General features: G+C 43.4%; 1 protein-coding gene across 3 annotated transcripts in view; it reads left to right on the top strand.

Annotated features, from left to right (window-relative positions):
- The window catches only part of Galnt11 (polypeptide N-acetylgalactosaminyltransferase 11), a 35,412-nt gene that overhangs the window by 1,163 nt on the left and 9,525 nt on the right, over positions 1-24,724 (top strand). For 2 of the 3 annotated variants that reach the window (XR_009588273.1, XM_060374085.1), the window contains exons 2-7: positions 4,580-4,629; positions 13,456-13,788; positions 14,661-14,784; positions 16,640-16,806; positions 18,694-18,819; positions 22,270-22,519. Coding sequence is in view for 2 of the 3 variants with exons in the window: in XM_060374085.1 (XP_060230068.1) it covers positions 13,494-13,788; positions 14,661-14,784; positions 16,640-16,806; positions 18,694-18,819; positions 22,270-22,519 (962 nt within the window). In the remaining variant the exon portion in view is untranslated. The remainder of the gene's footprint in view (positions 1-4,579; positions 4,630-13,455; positions 13,789-14,660; positions 14,785-16,639; positions 16,807-18,693; positions 18,820-22,269; positions 22,520-24,724) is intronic. The other variant, XM_060374087.1, reaches the window with a different exon arrangement.

The following is a 24,724-nucleotide window of genomic DNA, read 5'->3' as shown; positions in this document are numbered from 1 at the left end:
ACTCGAATGGCACAGAGTACATTCAGAGTGTTGCGTTACAGTCAGTGCTGTATATTTCCAGAATAGTTGTGTCACTCCGGATAACACTGTACCCTTAGGGAAGGGACTCCTGCCCCTTCAGTCTCTGAATTTACCTGGTTTAAGCACATCATTGTTAAGTGGAATCCGTGGTCTTTCCTTTCAACCATGTTTATGTGTGTCTCTTTGAGACCTTGTGTTGGCTATTCTTGGTTGTCAGCTTGAGTACTTCTGGATTTAACTAAAACTCCCAAATGGCCGGCACACCTGTGAGAGATTTTTGCTTAATTAAATCATTTGAAGTGGATAGAGCCGGTTCTAAACTACGTCTTGGAGGGGAAGATCTGCCTTGACTCTGGACCACACCTTCTGATAGCAGTTTAGATAAAGGGGGTGGGAGAAGAAAGCTCTCTCTCTGCCTGCTTGCTTTCGCCCTCACTAGCAAGTCCTTTCCTTCGCTGGCTTTAGAGCCTACTTCTTCAGGATTCCAGCTGACCCGATGGGACATCCAGCCTAGTGAACTGCTGGATTCTTGGACCTTCCTTTGGTAGACAGCCACTGTTGGACGAGTTGGACTACAGCCCTGTAAGTCATTCTAATCAATCCCCTTTCTGTAAATATGGAGCAATCCATTCTGTAACTTCTGTTACTCTAGAAAACCTGCTTTCATTCTTTGGAATTGGTCAGTTCATAATTGAAAAGCCTCTGCTTTGGAGGCTTTACCTGTACTAACTGCTGACTCTGAGGGCTCCATCTCAACACTTAGCTGACTGTTCCACCCCGTAACCTTTGTGGCGCTTCATATAGCTCGTCAGCACATCATCTGGATGTTCCTTGGGACCCTTTCGTAGGTTCTTTCTCTCCAAAGTTCGGTGTCCAAAAATTCAGTATGTGCTCTGTGTACCTGTTCTCCCTTAGTTACTTAAAGCTCCTCTGTACCAGTTTTCATGTAACTTAAACTGTAATTCCCATGAGTCAGTTAAGATTCTGTGTGAGGCCTGGATTCCAATGTGAAGTCATCTTCCTATCTTGAGTGTAACATCTCTAAAACCAAACTCACTCCTAACTCTTGTTCTGTGTCATCAAGACTTGAAAGGTTGGTGCTATAGTCTCTTCTCCCTTAGGGGTGTCCTTCATGCTGACCAGTATAGATAGTTGGCCTGTGTTCTACCTTCCCACTCAAACTTTCACAGCCCAAGGTCAAGCCAAGATGGCTTCTCCTTGGGATTGTTTTTCACGGATTCCTTGATTCTAAACATTTTCTCCTTCTACCCCAAAATGTTTTGTGTACAGCTGTCAGGACTCTGTTCCTAATATAGAAGGTAGAATTGCTTAAAGACACTAGCCAGCTATTTTCATCCCACCTCCCAATATGGTCTCACTCTAGCACAGAGTACATTCTTCCTGCCTCAGCTTCCCAAGTGCTGGCATTAGAAATGCCCAGTTCATTAGGTCTCTGCATTTCTGCCAAGTTTGCTCTCAGGGGCAGAGCCCCAGCCTATCTTCCTGTGATTAATCATTCAATTTCCACTAGCTTTAAAGCCCTCATAATCCCTTGACCAGTTAACCTGTTAGTCTTTCAGGTAGGGCTGGAGAGATGGCCCCCATGGTCAAGAGGAAATGGTGAAGGCGAGGAGCTTCCAGGACTCGGCCTAGGTTAGCAGACAGAGGCAGAATCTTACTTGACAACTGAAGCAGGCGAATAAAAGTCCCTTTTGCACGTTTCCAGCTGAGCATTCTGCTGTTCAGATACATACTTGTAGAGGTGTGGTGGAGCCTGCGTGGCCTTCTGTGGAAAAGTTGCTCCAATGGAGCTGTTGGTTCTCCCCACTGCTTGTTCCTCAGGCTGCAGCACCTTCTCACTGTCCCTGCCTCTCTGGGCTTACTGGGGGCTGCTGTTGCTCAGTGGAAGAGCCATTGCTCAGAGGAGGCCCTAACAGTGACTAGGCTCTTTCTGTCCTGGCTTACTGGACCTGCCAGGTCTCCGGGGCCTTGTGCCTTAAGGAGGCTTGCTGGCTGCCTGTCCCTGCTGTTCTGTTTCCTGGTGTACGTTCGCTTCTTTCTCTCAGCAGCATTGCTTTGAGTACTTCTGCAACTGAGCCATGTTAGTACTGTAGCATTTGTTTTCTTTTTGGCTTTAAGGAATATTGTTGTTTTTATTAGGCTGAGTTGCCCAAGCTAGCCTTGTAATCTGGTTTGAACTCTGCTGCCTTAACAGAGTTTCGATTCTACTGCCTTAGCTGGAACATATCAGCAGAGGCAGGGACTGGGAGATGCCAGAGGAGTTCTTTTAGAGACCTTTGCTTAGGGAATGCTGAGGTATTTCACATTGAAGAAGAGACTTTCAGGACCGGTGAACATGAGGCAGAGGTGGGATTTATAAAGATTTATTATGTTTATTCTCTTTCTTTTCTTTTTAAGACAGGTCTTATAGCCTAGGTTGGCCTCAAACCTGCTGTGTAGTCAAAGATGATCTTTAACCTTTGACTCTTCTGTCCACCTCCCAAGTGACTGAGTAATAGGCATGGACTTCTGTCTCCGCTGTGCCTTAAGGATGCTTCAGGAAGGATAGCACCCACATGTGGGTGTGGCTTCTTACAGGAGAGTCACATTTGAATGTCTTGGTCATATATCTGTGGTGTAGGTGCCTTCTGAAGTTGTTTGTATATTTGGCATATCACTGTAGCTCAGGCTGGCCTGAAACTCACTGCAGCACATCCGTCTCATCCTCCTGATGGTTACCATTCCCTTCCTGGTTTTTCTTTTCAAGTAAATGAGATCATGGAGTACAACAATTTCTGAGATGTGCTTGACAGTATGTCGGGGTGATAAGACTGAAAACATAGGCCAGAGAGCTGGAAAGATGGCTCATAAGAGCCTGGCTGCTCCTCCAGAGGTCCTAAGTTCAATTCCCAGCACCCACTTGGTGGCTTACAACCATCTATATAATGGGATCTGATGCCCCTTTCTGGCCTGCAGGCATGCACATGGACAAGGACTCATACATTAAAGAAATACATAAATTAAAAAAAAAAAAAAAACTACACAGGTCAAAGGAATGTAGGTCACAAACATTAGACTTGACTGTAAAGATGATTAAAGGTTTGTAATACTGTTTCTGAGAATCTCAGAAAGTTAGTTTTATAGCTGAGGCAGTGGTCATATATGCTTTGGTTGTAAACATGATCCTTGTTATTTTAACACTTTAAAATAAAATTATCATTTGTTTGGTAAAATTAGTTGAATTTTTACTTCTTCTAAAAAATATTTTCAAAACATTTATTTACCTTTATTTTATGTGCAATGGTGTTTTGCCTGAATGGATGTCTATGTGAGACTGTCCAATCTTGGAGTTACAGACAGTTGTAAGCTGGTATGTGGGTGCTGGGATTTGAACCCGGTCCTCTGGGAGCGCAGTAACCACTGAGCCATCTCTCCAGCCCCGTTTTTGTCATTTTTAATGATGTGTATCTGCATGTGAGTGCAGACGCCAAGAAGACAGAGCTGTTGGATCTCTAAGAGCTGTCTGACATGGGTCCTCTGGAAGAGCAGCAAGTGTTCATGTTAACTGCTGCGCTTTAGCTTCAGTCCTTAACAGTCTGTTTTTGTTTTTGTTTTTTCTTTAAGATTTATCTTTATTTTATGTGTATGAACATTTTGCCTCTATGTATGTTGGTGCACCACATGTGTGCAGTGCCCACAAAGACCAAAAAGGGGTGGAATTCCCTGGAACTGGAGTTGTAAATGGTTGTTAGCCACCATGTGGGTTCTGGGAACTGAACCCAGTTTCTCTGCAAGAGCAGCAATTTGTTCTTCACTGCTGCTCCAGTTCTCCAGCCCTTATTTTAACATTATTTGAAATGTCTATTATCTGGCTGTGGTACCACATGCCTTTAATACCAGCTCACAGGGAGGCAGAGGCAGGCTGATATCCTGAGTTCAAGGCCAGCCTGGTCAACAGAGTGAGGTCCAGGATAGCCGATGCTATACGGAGAAACCTTGTCTTGAAAAACAAAAAAAGAAAAAAGAAAGAAAGAAAAGAAAAAGAAATGCCTCTGTTTAAAAGGATTATTGTCTCAGTACATGTCTTCACAGTTGTGTCAAACAATTGACTGTTAGGAGATGACAGGAGGCAGGGTCCCTTTCCTTTCCATGTCCCTTTAACTGGCTCCCTCTTTATCGTAACTTAGCATCACACGCCATCTTGCAATGCTTGTTCTGTATAGAGAAGAGATTCATCAATACTAGCGGGCTGTCAGAAGGCCTCTCCCAGGGAGCATTTGGTGTCTGGAATGTAACTTGCTCTGTACTTTTCCTGTTCAGTGCTCTGCTTACTGCAGGTTTAGTTGCTGGTGCTCGGTGCATTCTTTTAGTTTCCCAGCACACAGGTAAGGGGTGAAGGGAAAACTGTGTGCTTTGGAGTTGTCGTCACCTGGTAATTTCAGAGGGTATGAGGCACAGCACAGCTTACACCAGTAATTGAGCTCAAATGAGCAGCTGCGTTCAGATGTGGCATGTCTCTTTTTATGGAAAATACTGACAAACACTTGCTCCTTGACAGTTTGTATACGGTGTATACTTCAGCAGAGAACAGCTGGGAACTACTGAAAGGTAAGTCCTTAACATTTAAAGAGACATTTTAAACTTCATTAAGCATTATGGGAATTGTTTGTACTGAGAGCCTTCTGTTAGACAGGTTCATCTCATTAGCCATATGCTACAGTCTAGTTTGTGCAGGGCCCACGGATTCAGACTGTCAAGGACTCAGAGAAGAAGTGCCCTTTGATCTTCCATTTATAGAGTATTTGCTCAGTGTTTGCCTTTTCTCCAACTTTACAAGTTAATGAGATCAAAATACCCATCTTTCCTTCCAGGGTGCTCCTAACACATTGTTTTCTTTGCACACATTTTGGAATGGACATCTCCTTTGCATCTGAGTAGGGAGAGACCACTCTATTACATTGAAAGCCTTAGACTACTTCTTTTTCTTCAAGGTTTTTCTTCCATCATGGAGTGTTTTCCTAGAAAAGTTATAGTTTAGCCTTACTTATTAAATGATTGCATATACTTTATAGAATGTGCGTGAAATAAAAACAAATAGAGTTAGCCAAAATACCACTAACCAGAGCCTATTAATGTTATTTCCTGATCACCGCCAGCAGCTATTAACAACAGCAGTATGCAGACTAAAAATAGGCTCCAGGGTATATATCAGAAAGCAGCCCTGGCCATCAGCTATTTTAAATATTTCCTTTTGTTTATCTGTATCTTCCTAGATCTTAAGTGCAGTATTGAGATGATGAAACATTCAGCACCCCCTGGTAGCTTTTCCTGTGGAATCATTTAGTGATTTTTTTTTCTTTAAAGGTGTTATTTAATATGTTATTATGCTGTGAGCTTCGATAGAAGATTAGTGGAAAGAGGCAGTATTATGTAGGTCAGAGTTTTAACAGCAAATTCAGGTATGCTTAAACTGTTACTTAATAAAATTGTTATTTTATTAAGATGAATTTTTCTCGTTTCTGGGATTTCACAGTAGTGCCAAGCAAGGGAAGATGGTGTCTAGCTTCTTAGCCTTCTGCTGCCCCCAGTCTATTCTCTTTTCTTCCTTTCACCAGAGGAAATGACCCTTCTTCTCCATGGCTCAGGAAAAAGACTAGAAGCCAAATCAGTTACTCTGCTTATGACTTAACTGGTCCTTGGTTTGCATTGTTGTTCTTTTCGTTTTCTCTCTTTGGTCTTTTGGTCTTTTTTTCTGAGGAACTTGTTTGATAACAATATTTTTTTTCTACAATGATTTTCATGATTGAATATTTTTGTTTTGTTTTTCTTTACTTAAGAGGGTTTCTAACTGTAGCCCTTGCTGTCCTGGAACTTGCTCTGGAGACTAGACTGGCCTTAAACTCAGAGATCCACCTGCCTCTGCCTCCTGAGTGCTGGGCTAAAAGGTGTGCCCCACCACAACCAGCTTCATGTTTGAATTTTTTTAGAACTTGTGTCAGTTAGAGTACATTGTATTTTCATTCACACAGTAGAAGGAGAATTCCTGCAAGTTGTTCTCCGATCTCTATATACATATCATGTCATGTGTGAGAGTGTAAATATACTTAACATTTGTAGGATTCATTTACTCTTGCTTAGAGAAGAACAAAAGAAAGCTGAACTAATGGTATCCATATAAACTTTCAACGTGAGAAGTTACAGAGAAAAACTGCCCTTGAAAGCAATGGAGTGGTATATTTTCAAAAGTACTGTTCTGCGCACTGACACCTGTGTGCTGTGCATGTGGAGGCCATTTGGTGTCATTTTTAATTGTTCTCCAACTTACTTTGGAGGTGTGGTCCTCACTGAGCCTGGAGCTCTCTGATTGGTTAGGTGAGACGGCAGCCATTGAGCTCCAGGGATCTATCTGCCTTTCTCTGCTTTACCTACACTGAGATTACAGCTGTATAGAAGTTCACCCTGAGCAATGCCCAGAATGCAACTGTGGCCTACATGCCCTCTCAGTGAACATTTATTTTTATTATCCATATGTACTCTGCTGGTGTCTGAGGTTTCACATTGCTCAGAATCTATATGTCCAGTAACTTTTAGAGCAGAATATACTTTTAAAGAGTATCCAAGCAAGTGGTTATTAATTATTAACGCTCACCACTGATCAACATTTGGGTTCGAGAAGATGGAAGATCTTTGTGTTCTGGGGTCTTACGATGGCTCTGTGGGTGAAGGTTCTGTGTGAGGTCTTTGTTACTACCTTGTTTTTATTGTGGATGTATTATTTATCTAGATGTCTTCCCTTCACAGATCTGTGTAGTGATTGTTTTTAAAACTAATTTTTTTAAAGACTTATTTATTATACAGTGTTCTGCCTGCATGTGTACCTGTATGTCAGAAGAGGGCACTAGATCTCATTATAGATGGTTATGAGCGACCATGTGGTTGCTGGGAGTTGAACTCAAGGCCCTTCGAAGGGCAGCCAGTGCCACTCTTAACCACTGAGCCATCTCTCCAGCAAGAAAACAGGAAACAACAACAGGAGCCCACCACAGAGAGCCCCTGAAAGACTCTACCCAGCAGTGTATCAAAGCAGACCCTGAGACTCATAGCCAAACTTTGGGCAGACTGCAAGGAATCTTATGAAAGAAGGGGTCGATGAAAGACCTGGAGGGGACTGGAGCGCCACAAGGAGAGCAAAAGAACCAAACAATCTGGGATAGGGGTCTTTTCTGAGACTGATACTCCAACCAAGGACCATGCATGGAGAGGACATATAACCCCTGCACAGATGTAGCCCATGGCAGCTCGGTGCCCAAGTGGGTGCCTTAGTAAGGGGAACAGGAGCTATCTCTGATATGAACTCAGTAGATGGCTCTTTGATCACCTTCCCCTGGGGGGGGGGGGTGTAGCCTGACCAGGCCACAGAGAAGACAATGCAACCATTCCTGATGAGACCTGATAGTCTAGGGTCAGATGGAAGGGGAGGAGGACCTTCCCTATCAGTGGACTAGGGAAGGAGCAAAGGAGGAGAAGAGGGAGGAAAGGTAGGATTGAGAGGGGACAAGGAAGGGGGCTACAGCTGGGATATAAAGTGAATAAATTGTAATTAATAAAAAAAAAGATTAACTTTCAAGAAAAACCCTCTACTCTATTTGGGGTGTTTAGGCCTCAACCTCCCTTCCAGCTTCTTAACCCTGTGGAGGAGAGAGATTAGTGTGGAGAGAGGGCCCCTTACTTCTCCTAGCTGTTAGGGTCGATGGGTCATTTAGAGCTCTATACCAATCTCCATCAGCCATAGATGCAGCCAACGGTCTTCTTCAAACTTCTTTTCAACACTTTTCTGAACTGTTTCACCCCGATCTGTCTGCTCCAAACAACCACACCACCTGTCTCTGTTTTCTCTAAACTGCTACACACCACACGCCAACACCGAATGCCACCCCTTTCCTTTCTGGGCCCTCAGTGTATATTCAGAGTCCTAGAGCACGCTTCTCTTCATGCAGCATTTTTACCAGCTGTTTACCGGCTGGCAAAGGCCATGCCCCGTACGAGACCACAGGTGTGGGCAAACTATAGCCCAACTAAAATCCCACACTTGGGATTAAAGCAAAAACATATTTACATAACTGAGTTTACAAAGAAACCAAAACTTCCATTACAGATCTGAAATTACCCTTCTGTTGATAGGTGTTTGGCTTCTCGTTTTCCAACCACAATTCAGTGCATTCTCTCAGCCACTCAGGGACCTTGAACCTGCCAGCCTGTTTACATTTTTTACAGGTTCTTCCTACCTCATACCCTTGTGCCTGGCTTTAATCTATGGTTTCCACTATAGTCATCATGCAGCTACCATTCAGTGAAAGAGAAACATGAAGCCACACAGCCTTCTCCACTGCTGAGCCTGTCAGTGAGTCATTCACTGACATCCAATTTTGACTATTGGTTTTATTAACCACTTATGTTTCTCACTGAAAAGTTTCTCACTGGTTGTTTGGCTTGGCATTAATTGACCTTAAATTTTTGCTTTGATCTTCTTTTTAAAAATGTTCAGCCTTGGACATTTGAAGTAAGGGGTAATTGCCAGTAGAAAAAAAATAACAAAGATACAAAGCAAAGATTGCTATGTAGAGGCTGGACTTGTCATTTGTCATAGTAGATTAGATTAGATTAGATTAGATTAGATTAGATTAGAATTTCAGGTTTTGATTTCTGCTTGGTTGCTTACCTATATTTGCTATGGACCTTTTCATATTGGATTGCTAATCTCTTTAAAACTGGTGTCTCTGTTGGTTCTAAGCACTGTTATAGCCAATAATAGAAGTGGTTGATTTTATAAATGCCTCTTGTGTACAGTGATTTACAACCTAAAACACATTCTCAGTCATAACATGGTTAAGGCTACTTAAGAGAGTTGTTAAGGATGAGTACATCTTACTGTCCTTGATATGGGCTGCATTGGCTCTGATGATGGCGAGGCGGTGTTTTGTGACGACTCGAGACAGAGTTTGACAAGCCGTATGAGTGGGCTCTTTGGATAAAAAACCTTTTCATTTTGCATGTATATGTTTGCAGGCAACCAAGATGGGGAAAAAACAAACAAAAAACCAAAACAACCAGAAATGAGATTATGAGTCAAATGAAAAGACTTTCCTGTTTTCACCACAGAGACTGTTATTTAATATTAAAATTTTGTCAGGTTCCTTAAGTTGTCTCTTTTATTTTGCCAGTAATAAATATGACTATTGTTCCAGTACCATTTTCTTACTGTTGCTGAATAAGCTGGTCATGGCTTCATGTAGAGCACTAAGGTATTGCCTGATCCAACAAATTAGTAGTGATATGTTTAGAAACTTCTAGCATTTTGGCAAGCATACTGATAGTTGTCTTACCCAGTCTTTCATTCATTTCAACAAATATTCATTAAACATTTGCTGTCAGGACATTCTGCCAGGAGTCAAGCAGACCAAAGGGCTCTTGCTCCCGTGTTTCTCATCTTCCAGTAGGAGCTAAATGTGACAAGCTAGATGAAAAAGTAGCTCTGTGTGTATGAAGGAAGACTAGGTTTGCCATCTAGCATCTGAGTTGCACTTGAAGGTAGGTGCTCTAGGTATAGGCCTTGTTAAGAAGGCCATATCTGAATAGGACGTAGGTGGGCAAAGGAGGCAGCCATGAAATCACCCAAGGAGAAGTATTCTAGACAGGGAAGAGCCAGTGCTCAGTATGATTGATGTACCAACCCATATGGAAATCTCTATCTAGACCAAAAATATGTCAACCGTCCTGGTTTTGATATCAGGATATTAAAAGCCTCTGAAAGTGAAGTGGAGAATGTCCCTTGTTTCCTGTTGTAAAGACAGCTACGTCATACGCAGGTCATCTTCAAAGTTTGCTAGCTTAGATTTTTGCAAGTGCAAAACCACCTACATTTTTGTTGTTGTTGTTGTTTATGAAGGCTTAACATTTAAAAGGACTATAAATCATCTAGGCCATCTTGATTTTTCACAGCTAGTGCTCTTCTAGGAACTAACATATTGCATCTGAATTCACAGACAATTTTTTCTCTTCTTCTCTTCTCCTCTCTCCTTCCCTCTCCCTCTCTCTCTCCCTTTTCCTCCCTCCCCCATTCTCCTTCCAAAGAAACCATATGGAAACCTACAACTGTAGAAGGTTTTAAAAATACATTTATACTCAGGTATAGTGGTGTATACCTTTAATACTGGAGGCAGAGGGAGGCAGATCTCTGTGAGTTCAAGGTTAGGTTGGTCTGTGAAGTGAGTTCTAAGACAGCTAGGACTATATAGAAAGACCCATTTTACAAACAAATGGACACTAAAAAACCATCTGTACAGAGACATAAAAAATTAAAATGGAGTTATCCTTGAGGGGGTATCCAACACCCCTATTAGACAGCTACTAGGGCCAACAAATAAGAACTCCAATGCCAGGAATGCTTTTCTTCTTTTGAAGTTGGAGGTTCCAAAGACCCCAAAATATTGCAGGTTATTGTCATTGCTCCTTCTAATATTTGAGTGATACCTTATTGTTCAATACACTACATATTTTAGTCACAGAACATTCACTCGTGTTCTAGTTCTCCAGAAATCAGCTGGTACTGACTGGAAACTTTAAACTCCTGGCTAGCTTTCATAAAAGTGTTGAAACTGCTTTAAATGCCACTGGAAAAGAAAAGTAAGCATCGGTCATGCCTGGCTGTGAACTCTTCCAGCTACAATCATGACTGGCCTGGCAAGACATGGCTACTAGGGCCATGGCTGGATTTAAGGCTGGTACCTGGCACCACTATTGGACTGAGAACCTGTAGCAGGACAGATTGAAGGCCCTAGGAGAGAACCTACTGCTGTTTCTTTGCTAAATAGATATAATAAACTGACTCCTACTGACTTACAGTTACCCCCATAGATTACATCACAGCTCCAACCCCCAAAGTTCAGAGATCATTGTGGAAAGAGGTGGGTGGAAAGAGTTGAGGAGCCAAGGGGAGTGGATGACCACAAGGAACCAGTGGCTTCTGGACACAGCAGGACAGCTGCACGTATGAACTTACAGTGGTTATATCAGCATACACAAGACTTGTTAAGTCTGAGCCAAACCAAATCCCATCATGAGAAGAGGAGGTCCTCCCCAGTTGAGGTGCTATCACAAACTGTTATCTGCTGGGAGAGGAAGGGTCAGCTTTCTCTAAGAGTGTAGCCCCTGATAAGTCAGCCACGGTCCTTCCAGTGGAAGGCCACATAGCCAAGAATATTGGGCTACACAAATTAACATTGACAGGCTGTGAGGTCGCGTGAGGGCCACTTTGTTTTTTTTTAAGACAGGTTCTTGCTGAGGCCTGGGCTTAAGCTGTTAGGCTAGGCTAGTGGGCCAGGAAGTCCCAGGGATCCAGCTGCCTTCACCTTCTCAGCCTTGGGATTACAAAGCATGCTACACTCAGTGTTTACGAGCATTTGTTACTCTTGGAGATGACCCAGGTTGGATTTCTATATCCATATGGTAGTTCACAACCATTCCCTAATTACAGTTCCAAGGAATCTGATGTCCTCTACTGACCTTCATGGACACCAGAGACACATGTGGTGACAAAGATACATGGAGGCAAAATACTCATAAGCTAAAAGTAATGAATCCTAAATGAATAAATTTATTCAGGGCTTGCCACAATTTCTGGTCTTTTCCATTGGTGCTGTGGATCAAATTCGAGTCCTTCTACAGCAAGCACTTTGTAGCCATGGAGGATTTAGTTTACGATTAAAAGGATAATGATATCAGTCTGTACGGTGTTGCTAGAAAGTAGAAATGCACAGCATAGCTCTGGAAGGTCGGGAAAGCTGTATTGTCTGTGGGCCTTTTAATGTGGAGCTGTTATACAAACATTTCAGGTGGAATTTCAAGTGTGTCATTGGCCTGGAAGTTGCCTAACCTGACTGGCCAGCAAGACACAGTAATCCACTTATCTGTCCTTAGGGCTAGGACTGAAAGTATGTTGCCACACCTGGCTTTTTACATAGATTTTAGGGAGTGAACCCAGATCTTTACAACTGAGATCTCTTCCCCACCTCCTTGAATCTTGCTTTTAAAGGGCTCTAGACTTGGCCAAGATGGTGAAAGTCAGGCTGAAAAGAAACAAATGTCAATGCTCACCTGTAATACAGAGTTGCTTGCTGAAACAGCTGTATCCTGAGACTCAGAAGGGCTTGGCTGTCTTTCTTCATGTCCACTTTGGGTGGCTCCATTCTGTATTAATTTGCAGGAGTCCATAGTCGAGGTAGGAAGGCTTGAGGAGAACCATCTTTAAATGTCAGTTTTGTTACATAGTTGGCGAGGTTCAAAGCAGCATGCCTATGGCCTGACTTCAGCATCCCATGGCCTTCTGAACACATTGTACTTTTGTTTTTTATTGCTGTTTGCTTGTTAGTTTCCAGCTCCTAAGCCAAGATGCTAGGCAGTTAAAATCTTTCTTAGTTGAAACTCAGTGTTTGTCTTAAAGGTCATTACTCTGCCTTCCCATGTTGTTGCAAATTTGTGACTTGTTTTTCACTTCTCCAACCTTTCTTCCAGAATGTTTTCTTGCATCTGCATTTTTCATGGATATATTTAGTTTAAAAGGTACTGTCAGCTGACAGGGCAGCTCATTTACATTGTAGTCAGTTTCAGCTGCTCTCTTTTTTTGTATTACCTTTTTAATTTTGCTTTGAATTACTTTTGTTTTTTAAGTTGACTTGTGAAATGTCTAGTCATTCTTGGTTGGCAAATAATTTTAAAACATCTAGACTGAGGGTATAATCTTCAGGATTAATGTTTACAGTGAGGTTTACTGATTAATTTGCTTTGTCTTGTTTTTTTAGGAATGATTTTAATAGGCTGTAGAAATAAGTAATTTTTAAGTTATATCTTGTGCAGACTCTCCTATGCAAGATTTCCTAGATTGCATTTCCTTGTCCTCATCCTTGTCCTCAGCTTACTTGAACTATTTTATGTGTGCTGCTGTTTGATACAGTATTTTGCTCTGACTTTGTTTTACATGACATTATGCAGCACAAGTTGGTCATGAACTCAGGGTCATCTTGCCTTAGTCTCCCAAGTGCTGAGAGTATAGTTATAAGCCACCACTCCTGGCTATCTCAAAGAAACTTTACATGTTCTGTGATGGTACACACAGCATTTGAATTCTATTTGTGAAAAGTCAGAGCTTGAAAGCAGTGACCGCAGTGAAAGCAATTCAGAGCAAAGGTGAGGAGTGTTCATTAACAGGGCAGGTAAATAAGTCAGCTATTTTGTTGCCTTGTTTTTCTAAATGTTAACACTTTGTGTATTTTGTACCTCTGTTAACAATAGGCAGGGTGGTTTAGGGATTGTTAAGTGTGTTTAGCAACTGGTTGAGGAGTGTTCTGGAGGTCTGACATGGGTATCTTTATTTTTTAGGAAACTGAAAATGGCCCTGGAGCTATGCTAGGTCTATAATGGGAAGTGTCACAGTTCGCTATTTCTGTTATGGGTGCCTTTTTACATCTGCAACCTGGACTGTTCTGCTTTTCATTTATTTCAACTTCAGTGAAGTGACCCAGCCCCTGAAGAATGTGCCCATCAAGGGGTCTGGGCCTCATGGACCATTTCCCAAAAAATTCTACCCACGTTTCACTCGAGGTCCGGGTCGACTATTAGACCCACAGTTCAAAGCAAACAGAGTTGACGACGTGATGAATAATCATGTGGAAGATCCAGATGAAGGCCTCTCAAAATCCTCCTCTGAGCTGGGTAAGTGATCAGGTCTGTGCTCCTCAAATCGTGTGATCCTCAAGACTAGACATTTCCTGTTGTTCCCGTAGTTACATGGTTTTTTTTAAATCTGTACAATAGCTACTGACAGAAAAGCTGTTTAAACCCTGAACCAAAGATCATAGGAACCCTTCTTTTGTCTTTATTTTTTAATTTTTTGGTTTTTCAAGACAGGGTTTCTCCGTGTAGCCTTGGCTGTTCTAGATTTGTAGACCAGGATGGCATTAAACTCACAGCCATCCACCTGCCGCCTTGCCTCTGCCTCCTGAAGTGCTGGGATTAAGGCATGTACTACTATGCCTGGCAGAAGCCCTTTATACAAAAGTTTGTGTGTAAATTTTTGTGGGGCATGGGTATATAAAAGCTTGATGAGATTGGGGCCTGCTGGGGTTCATTGGGATCTAATCTGTTGCTTTTATAGAACATTATCAGTATTTTTCCTCTGGTCACAGATAAATTTGTCTCATGATTATAAAATATGGGTATTTTTGTTTGTTTGTTTGTTTTTTGAGACCAGGTCTCACTGTGTAGCTGGCCTGAACAGAAATCTGCCTGCCTCTATCTCCTGAGTGCAGGGACTAAAGATATGTGTGCCAGCACATAAGAAGATATTCTTAAGAAAGTGGTTTTGAGCAGGTGTTCATGATTAAGGCACACGTGGTTTGCATTAAATTGATAAAAATCTGACAGCAGCCTCAGCTTATTTGAAACCTGAAACTGCAGTCAGTTTAAAAAATATGGTGGTATACTCTGATTACAATGGTGACGTCAAGGCTTCTGGGAGACCATCACATCATAATGGCTATTAAGATCATCTTTTTCAGACGTAAGGCAATTTTGCTCTCTTTCAGGTATGATTTTCAATGAACGTGATCAGGAATTGAGAGACCTGGGCTACCAGAAACATGCGTTTAATATGCTTATTAGTAACCGATTGGGATACCACAGAGATGTGCCAGACACCAGGAATGCAGAGTATGCTCTTTTTTTTTTTTTTTTTCTGATGAGTTCCAATGACAGTGTTTTAATGGCAGTGTTCAGATTTTGCACCTAGTATTTGTCCTATCAGAATGGTGAGCTGGATCCCACTCCTACCCTTGAAGCCCATGGTCTGAGAATGTAATGATGTAGTTTTAGAGCTTGCTCATGTCTTTGGACATTCCAAGTCAATAACCTGAGCCTAAACTTCAAAAAATATTTATTTTATGGCAACGGGGAATTAAAACTAGTGAATTACTGTCTTTTTCATAATATTTTGTACTTTCTTTTCTTTCTTTCAAAGGCGTTTTGTTCTGCAGTCAGTCATTCCACAGACAGATGTTTGTTGAGCACCTTTAGTTTGCCATATAATACACAGGCTCTGGACAGAATAGGATGCAGGTTGTTTTGTTTCGTTTTAATAAAATGAAAACCCCAACCATTCTATTTTACTAGTAAAGACTCAGGAGCCAGATGCTAGGGTGAAAACCTGCTAGCTCAGAGAGGCAGAGAAAGCACCAGCTGACTTTTCTCAGCTCAGGTCCAGATGGAAAAAACCCAAAAGGCTGACTAGCTCAGCTGACAGCCCAGGAGGAAAAGGCCAAAAACACCCAGGGCCAGAGGCTAAAGTCTAAGCTAAAGCCCCCAAAAGCTCCTTCTTCTTCTCCACACTGTCTTAAATATCCCTCAACTCAAAGTCCCTCTTACTCTTTAATCCCTGCCAGCTGATTTCTCACTCTGCCTCTTGACGCAGGGTTAACTTTATTAAATCCTGTGTACAGAAAGCTCTTGGATCACAGGTGTGCGCTAGGGCTGGGTGAACCACACCATAATCACCAGTTTACAAGAAGCAGAAAATTCTTGGATTAAAGGTGTGTGATAGGGCTCAACCACACCAAACAAGCAGGGTTTTACAGTTCAGTTTTGGGGTTTACAGTGGGATCATATATACTGCAACAGATGCAGCCCTTTGGTTCACAGAGCTCAGTCTAGTCAGGGCAAGTTATTGCAGAAGCATGAGACAGGGCTTAGATCGGGGCCGGTGGAACAGCAGGGAGGGGCCTCAATGTAGCAAGGCCTTTCCATGGAGAGACAGCACAGAGGGGCCTCTGAAGTGTGAGCGCAGCATGCTAAAGGAACTGATTCATAGCAGCTTTGGCTGATCGTGGGAGAGCTGTAAGAGGCTGGAGCTAGGTGGGATACACACTCCCCGGAAGGCTGTGAGCCTGAGGAAAGGAGGCAGGGCGCTGGAGTTTATCCCCCCTTTTTGCTTTTGTTGTTTAGTTTTGTTTTTGCTTTTAGAGACAGGGTTTCTCTGTGTAGGCCTGGCTGTCCTGGACTCACTCTGCAGACCAGGCTGGTCTCTAACTCACAGAAATACACCTTCCTATGCCTCCCAAGTGCTGGGATTAAAGGCATGCACCACCACCAGGCTGGAGTTACTAACTGCTGTTGTTTAGAGCCGTCTGTCAAGTAGTTAGTATGTCCACTCTGTCATCTAAGAATACCGAAGTTTACTCAAATCCTTTTTACATTTAGGTAAAAACTCAACATTTCAAAGACAAAGTTATTATGTTTCCATTTGACCCTCATTGAGCAACTGGATAAGCCTCTAGTGCAGCTCATGCAGTGATTTCATGAACAATAGCGCATTGTGTAACTTCTCCACCAAGAGAGAAACCAGGCTTTAAAGGGAAAATTAGTAACATGGTGTGAAGCAAAGAGTAAACCACAGTGTTTTCATAAATGCTTAAAATCACTGTACTGCAAGCAGGAAGCAGAACAAGGTGGCAGGAAATAACCCAAGACATTTAAGCCCCTTAAAACACCAGATTTTCTTACTTTGATAAAGGTGCAGGGTGAAGTCCTACCCGACTGACCTGCCCGCTGCTAGCGTTGTTATCTGCTTCTACAACGAAGCCTTCTCTGCATTGCTGCGGACTGTGCACAGTGTTGTGGACCGCACGCCAGCACACCTTCTTCACGAGATCATCCTTGTGGATGACAGCAGTGACTTTGGTAAGTGGTCTGTGAAGGGTCGCCGTTCACCAAGCTTCTTTTTCACGGTGTGATGCAGTTGCAGCTGAGCTTACAGCCTGCCCATTGATCATAGGATTATTTTGCTGAAGTTCTTCATCTTTGTAATCTGTTTACAGTGTTATCTAAATTCACCCCTGGGGAATTTCCCTTGGTTTGCTTTAAAAAATGCCCATTATGAATTAAGCTCCAGCTCATAGGAAGTTATGAAGACTTCTGCTTGCTCTTCAACCAGCTTCTCGTGTTGGTTGTCTTTTATACTTACAGTACAGTGTAGAAAGCAGAATTCCACAGTGGAGAAGTGTCAGCTTATCTTCAAAGTTGCTGTCAGCACCAGCACAGCCTTAAGAAGCACACTGCATCACCCAGCAGCCTCTGGTGTTCCCTTCAGAGCTATACTCTGTCTTGGTGCCCTTGTAACCCTTCCTGGAATCTGATAACCTCTGATTTTGTCCTTTCAAAAGTGTGATATAAATGGATATCAGTATGTGCCCTTTCGAAATTGGCGCTTTTCACTTGGCAGAGTGCTGTGGCCCATGCTTAGAGCGTAACTCTGCTACACCAGTTATCTCCTGAATAGAGTGGCCTGCATTCAGAAAGTTATTAGATGTTCTTTGAATGCCAGTTTTCTGAGAATCACTACATATTTTATGCACCTTTCTTCAACTGTAGATTTTTGCAAAGAAAAGTTTTATACTGTTGAGCTCTCAGCTTCCTTCAAGGCGAGTGGGATCCGTTTTATAAAGATGGAGATCCCAGAATAAATGTGCTGTGGTGGCACACACCTCTAATCCCAGCACTCAGGAGGCAGAGGCAGGCAGATCTCTCAGTCTGAGTTTCAGAACAACTAGGGCTACACAGAGAAACAGAGAGAGTGAGAGAGAGAGAGAGAGAGAGAGAGAGAGAGTGTGTGTGTAGATTACACCTGGTCTGCCTGGCTTCCAGCCCTCTCCCTGCACTGCAGTCAGTGAGGGAATGCCACAGAGACATGTTTCTATGAACTCCGCTTGTCTTTAGACCCTCTGCAGGAACAGGAGAGCTGTACACCGGCACACTCATGGACTGACGAACGAGCACAACACCCGTGAATTATGAGACCATAATACCCAGACCTGGAAGTATAGCAACTTTAAAGGAGAAAGTTTAGAAAAGTTCAGACACCAAAACTCACCTTTTTTGTTAGATTTGTTTTGTTATTTTGAGACAGGGTCTCTCTCTGTAGTCCAGGATGGCCTTGAACTCACAGAAGTCTGCCTGCCTCTGTCTCCCAAGTGCTGGGGTTAAAGGTGTGTAACACCTCACCTGGCTTAGACTTCTTTCCTTTTTGGTTTTGTTTTTTGAGACAAGGTTTCTCTGTGTAGCCTTGGCTGTCCTGGACACACTGTATAGATCTGGCTAGCCTCCAACTCACAGATATCCACCTGCCTCTGCCTCTGCCTCCTCAAGTGCTGGGATTACAGGTATGCTCCACCATCCCTGGCTAGAGTTCTTTTTTAATGACAAGAGTGTCTCTTTGTAGTCTAGGATGGTCTCAAGTGGCTGTTAAGCCAAGGTGGGCATTGAACTTACAGGAATCCTCCTGCCTCAGCCTTGAGTCTGGGATTGCAAGCAAGAGCTTTCATATTTAGCTTCATTTCTGACACTGTTGTAGAAAGACACACCTAAGGCAGCAATTCCTCTTGGCTGGGTTCCGGCTTCTACTCTGGGTTCCTTTTTCCTCCCATAGAGGGCACTAGAATGCTCTACAGTGAGGCAGAGTCGAGCACATTTCTTTGATCACTTGTAGATTTTGGCAGATACAACTTTAGAAATGGAAACCATGGCATATGTCTCATGGTAAGTGAGTAATTATGGAACTGTTCTTTTCAGATGATTTAAAAGGAGAACTAGATGAATACATCCAAAGATACCTGCCTGCAAAAGTCAAGGTCATAAGAAATACGAAGCGTGAGGGCTTGATCCGAGGACGGATGATTGGAGCAGCCCATGCTACAGGTATAGTCCCCTGTGGTTCTGTGGTGCTGGGCACCTACAGAGCCAAAAGAAGCCACGCATCTTAGTTACTTCTCTGTTGCTGAGAAGAGACGTCACGACCAAGGCACTTAGAAAGAGAGCGTTTAATTTATGGCTCATGATTTTAGAGGGTTATTCCATGACTTACGGTGAGAAGCATGGCAGCAGGGGTAGCTCGGAGCTCTCATCTGAGCCACAGAAGGAGACAGAGAGACAGAGACAGCTCTCATCTGAGCCACAGAGACAGAGCTAATTAGGTCTGGCATGGGCTCTTGAAGCCTTAAAGCCCACCTCCAGTGACACACTTCTTTAACAAGGCCGTACCTCCTAATTCTTCCTAAACAGTTTCACTCAATGGGGACCAGGCAATCAAGCATCACACCATGTTTTCATTGGCTATTGCTCGAAGAGTGAAGAAGCTTGTTTGGTTTGGAAAGATTTTATAGCTCTGACCTGCTACTCTAAAGCGCAGAGTACAGAAATCACTGCTAGAGTTCTCACTGGCCTGTTTCTGTAGCAGTCTACTGGTTAATTAGAGGCCTTTCAAACATGTTTTTTATCTTTCGTTCTTACAAAAGTAGAAAAGTCCAAGCCAACACATAACTGAACTTTTAAAAATTTAATATAGAAACACTTGGCTGGAATTCTGCTCAAATGTGAGTGTGGCGTGCTCATCTCTGGAGTCGGTGTCAGGATTTATTTGGTAAATAAGATTGGTTTCCATAACTATCAACAGTGATAGCACAGAGGTTTTCAAGCCTACATCCTCCACCTTATGCTAATCTCTCTGAAAAGCAAAGAACAGGTGCCAGATTTCACTCTTCTGCAGAAAATGCACTCCTTTTTTGTTTTGGTCCCAGGCTGGCTTCATACTTGCTAAGTAGCTGAGGATGATCTTGACCTCTGAGTCCCTGCTTCTACTTCCCAACTGCTGGGATTACAGACATGCACCACCGCAGCTGGATGTCTGTGCTTACCTAGAAAGACAGAGTGTAAGGTTTATTGATCGTGACTAAGATACTGTCCTTTAAAAATGTAGACAAATGAATTTGTTTAGAGTACCTCGTGGGTGTGTGAGAAATCATGAGGGCTGCCTGTCCTTCATAGTGGTGTCAGTTACATCAGTGCTGTGAGCTGCTCTGCTTCAGACCCACCCCACCCCAGGGTCTGTGATGAGAAGCACTGGGCACTGCAGTCCACTCTAGCCATGGCCCAGTGCACTTGGTAGGCTTAGTTGGGACTTCAGTTTTGGAATTTTGTCTTTTCCTCTAAAAAACTGTTGTGACCTGAAGGAGTAGACAGGAAAGGAGAACAGCGCCTCCACATGCAGTCAGAGCCAGTGCCCCAAGGTCAGAGTGCTACAGCTGACTCCAAAGGCTAAGGGAGCTGGCTGTGCCGGCTCATTGAAGGTGGTGAGCTGGAGAGAGCTGAGGAGATTTGAAGATTGTCCCATTTGAGCCACTGTGCTGTTGCAGTATACATTTACTGTTCCTCTGTGATCTGGTTGTCTTCATTCAGATAAGGAAAAGGGTCTGTCAGGCTCAAGCTAGTTTGAGGTCACCATGGCACGCTTGGTGTGGCCAGGTGGAATCTTACTGCATTTGGAAAAAGCACTACTTTCAGCATTAAGAAAAGCTATGAAGACATTTCTCCTTAGAGAAACCCCGACCTCGTTTCCTGTTGAGCGCAGATGGTGCTGAGGAGCATGTTTTCCACAGTAGGTGAAGGCTAGATGCTTTATGTCCACACTGAGTTTCTGGACAGACAGGGAACTATGTGACTCATTTGTTTTCATCACTGAGAACTTTGAGATATTGTCAGTAATTGGTGTTTTAATAAGTTCTGTCAAATCTACTCTGATGCTTATTTAGAATAATGCTGCTCTCTGCTAACATTTCATGTTTCTCAACAAAATTTAAACTTATCCAAACCAACGGAGTCCCTCAACTGGGGAATGGATACAGAAATTGTGGTACATTTACACAATGGAATACTACTTAGCAATTAAAAACAAGGAACTCATGAAACTTGCAGGCAAATGGTGGGAACTAGAAAAGATCATCCTGAGTGAGGTTTCCCAGAAGCAGAAAGACACACATGGTTTATACTCACCCATAAGTGGATATTGGACATATAATATAGGATAATCAAACTAAAATCTGTACACCTAAAGAAGCTAATCAAGAAGGAGGACCCCAGGTAAGATGCTCAAACCTCATTCAGAAGGGCAAACAGGGTAGACGATGGGAAGAGGGAGAAAACAGGGAACAGGACAGGAGCCTACCACAGAGGGCCTCTGAAAGACTCTACCCAGCAGGGTATCAGAGCAGATGCTGAGACTCATAGCCAAACTTTGGGCAGAGCGCAGGGAATCTTATGAAAGAAAGGGGAGATAGAAAGACCTGGAGGGGACAGGAGCTACACAAGGGGAGCAACAGAACCAAAAAATCTGGGCACAGGGTCTTTTCTGGGACTGATACTCCAACCAAGGACCATTCATGGAGATAACCTAGAACCCCTGCACAGATGTAGCCCATGGCAGTTCAGTGTCCAAATGAGTTCCCCAGTAAGGGGAACAGGAGCTGTCTCTGACATGAATTCAGTGGCTGGCTCTTGAGGGGGCCAGCTTTACCAGGCCACAGAGGAAGACTATGAAAGACAGTTCTGATAAGGCCTCATAGGCTAGGGTCAGATGGAAGGAGATGAGGGTGGGGCCTACAGCTGGGATACAAAGTGAATAAATTGTAATAAATAAAAAAAAAATTATATAAAAAAAAACAGTCCTCACCCTGGCTCACATGTATCAAGGAGATTCAAAGACAACAGGAAGAATTTTTTATATTTTGCTAATTAGAAGGCTGACTGAGGGCCTTGAAGTGAGCTTGAGGTAGCACAGTGGGACTTCAGAAGAAAGGATGACTTGACGCGTACAGATGGTACCCACTGTGCTTGGCACAGCAGTCCAGACGCCACCCTGTAGGCCCCTCCTCTTTGCTGGTTACCATAGTGGTTACCAGTTCTCAGAGATGCTGAGACACCAGTTAGAGGGAAGTATGGTCTCTAAGGCAGGAATGCACTCAATTAGATACTTTGAGTGACTATAATAAAAGTGGGCTCCACCACTGGACACTGTCACTACACCAGAGCAAAATGGGTCTTGCTGTCAGAAGGAGAGGAGGAGTCTCCTGAGCTGCCTGACAGCTTGGTGGGGTCATGCACGTAGTTTGTACCATCTCTGTGAGAAGTGTACATTTCAGAGAAAACTCTTGGCCAAAGAACTTCCCTGAGCTGGCAGGCCAGAGAGTAGTTCTTGGTGGGGGTGGTCATGGTGGCCGGCCATCCATGGCCTGTGCCCTCCTGCCTATACTGGTCAGCTGCATGTGGGCCAAGTATGAGGCGCCACTCCTCCGTCTTCTCCTTTCACCTCTCCAGGAGAAGTCCTAGTGTTCCTGGACAGCCATTGTGAAGTGAATGTGATGTGGTTACAGCCCTTGCTGGCCGTCATCCGTGAGGACCCGCACACTGTGGTGTGCCCTGTGATCGACATCATCAGCGCTGACACGCTTGCTTACAGCTCATCTCCAGTGGTTCGAGGAGGTTTCAACTGGGGGCTGCACTTCAAGTGGGATCTAGTTCCGGAATCTGAGCTGGGGGGACCTGAAGGAGCCACGGCCCCAATAAGGTAAGAGAGGTTGGGAGAGTCAGCCCCAGCAGACTCTCCTTAAAGAACAGGACAGTAAGGAAAACTGCTTCTTTGTAAGGGGTAAAGGTCTTGACTTACCCAGTAAAAAGAAGTTTGAAGCTGGGCAGTGGTGGTGCACACCTTTAATCCCAGCACTTGGGAGGTAGAAGCAGGTGGATCTTTGAGTTCAAGACCAGCCTGGTCTACAGAGTGAGTTCCAGGATAGTGAGGGCTACAAAGAGAGACCCTGTCTCAAAAATACAACAGATCTTGGTTTTGTTTATTTGTTGGTTTGAGACAGTTTCTCTGAGTAACACCCTTGGCTGTTCTGGAGGTTGCTCTGTAGACTGGGCTGGTCTGAAACTCAGAGATCCTCCTGCCTCTAACTCCAGAGTGCTGGAGTTAAAGGTGTGTTCCACCTGCCTGGCCCAATAAAGATTCTTCAGTGGCTTAGTTTTATATAAACCCATCCAAGAGTTAAGGATAAGAAACTGTCAGTGCCCGTAAGTGCTGTGTAGTTTGTGAGAGGTGAATATGTAACTTTCCCGGGGCGGTGTGTCACCCGTGTGCTGTGTTCTGTCAGACTCGTCTCCAGTTCATCACTACAGGCTGCATAGCTCTTAATCTGAGGCCAGAAGTGGTTTAGATTTCAGATTTCTTTGTTGCATTTTGGAATATTTGCATATCTATGATTGGATATGATTGGGATGAGACCCAAGTCGAACTGCAACACACTTGTTTCATACACTTTTGCACAAGATGACAAGAAGTCATATCAGTCTTTTTAAAATGTTTTTGAATTTTCATATAAAATATTTTGGTCATATTCTTTACTCTCACCAACTTCTCCCAGATCTCCCCTCCCTACTCGGTCAACTTCATATTTCCTAAGAAACAAACACAAACAAAACAAAGTACACACAAAAACACAGAGTCTGTTTTGTGTTGGCCAACTATTCCATTGTATAGGGCCTGTTTTGGGTATGGTTGATATACAGTATCACTCCATTGAAGAAAATGATTTTCCCTTTTCTAGCAACTATCAATTGCAAACACCATCTTGGCTGTCTTATTTTTGATTCTTTTGAAGATACTTTTCCCCCCCAAAAGTGCTTTCCAGATGTGTAAATAGTTTTGTTTTGTTTTAAGATAGATGAGGCTCATGTTACGTAACTGTCGTGCCTGGTTTATGCAATATTTGGGATTGAAGCCAGGCATTTCTGACTGTTAGACAAGCCCCCTTACCAACTGAGCCACATCCCTGCCCCATGTGTAAATGTTTTCTAGAGTATCTGCTTTCCCCCAAGCTTTCCATCTTGTCTTTTATCTTGAATGCATTGAGTAGTCATTTTGAAGTCTGATAGCTTCATAATTAAAACTCGTTTAATCTATTTTCATTGTGGACTGTTTCCCTCTTCTGTGGTTTATCTCCCTGGTTTCCTGATTATTTATCTGTCTGTTCCTTCGTTAGACACTCTAGAGTCTTTGCTGAGTGTTCTGCCTCTCTTCTGCCGGCGGTTTGGCCAGTGGAGCTCACCCATGATTCCTTAGCTCTAGATCAGGAGGTCAGAAGCCTGGAAGCTGGGATTGAGCCTTTGAGTCGTGCCTGCTGTGGCTTTCCTCATTGCAAGATGGGCTGGCTGCTGCAACCTCAGCAGTAATGGCATCCTTTGGCAGGCTGCTGTGGGGGGTGAAGGGACCCTCACGTGTTTGAGAAGCAGCAGAATCCCTGGCTTAACCAAATGTCAGTAGTGGCCCACCCTTCCACATGTCAAGTACCGTGGTTCCAAACACTGAGAGTTCTGAGAAAGCTCTAGCACTACAGGTGTCACTGCTGTGCAGTCATCCACTTGAGAGTCACTGCTGACGTCTGGTCTGTCCTACTCAGAAATTGACACTGTCTCTGTGGCAGGCCCTGGACTCAGTCTTTGTCCCAGGCCATCAAAAGGAATTATAGTCATTTCAGTTAGGTTCCTGTCAGAGTTTGGTTACAGTAAGAAAAATACTTTGATACTTAAGAGCATAACCTTAATACAGCCTCAGCAATCCAGGACATTTAAGTATGTGGCCTAGCTCGTTCCCTAGTAGATGAAAATGTTTCCTCTTTATCTGTTATGCTCTATTGTTTACCTAATCTCCTGTGCTGCAGAGTCACAGCAGGTAACTGGTTCTATTGAATGAGCACAGGCTGTGTTCCTCTTTTAG

This window comes from Meriones unguiculatus, chromosome 21 (genome assembly GCF_030254825.1).
Source record: "Meriones unguiculatus strain TT.TT164.6M chromosome 21, Bangor_MerUng_6.1, whole genome shotgun sequence".
Classification (NCBI taxonomy): domain Eukaryota; kingdom Metazoa; phylum Chordata; class Mammalia; order Rodentia; family Muridae; genus Meriones; species Meriones unguiculatus.
The sequence above is the reverse complement of the archived record's forward strand: the minus strand, read 5'-3'. Positions and strand labels throughout refer to the sequence as shown.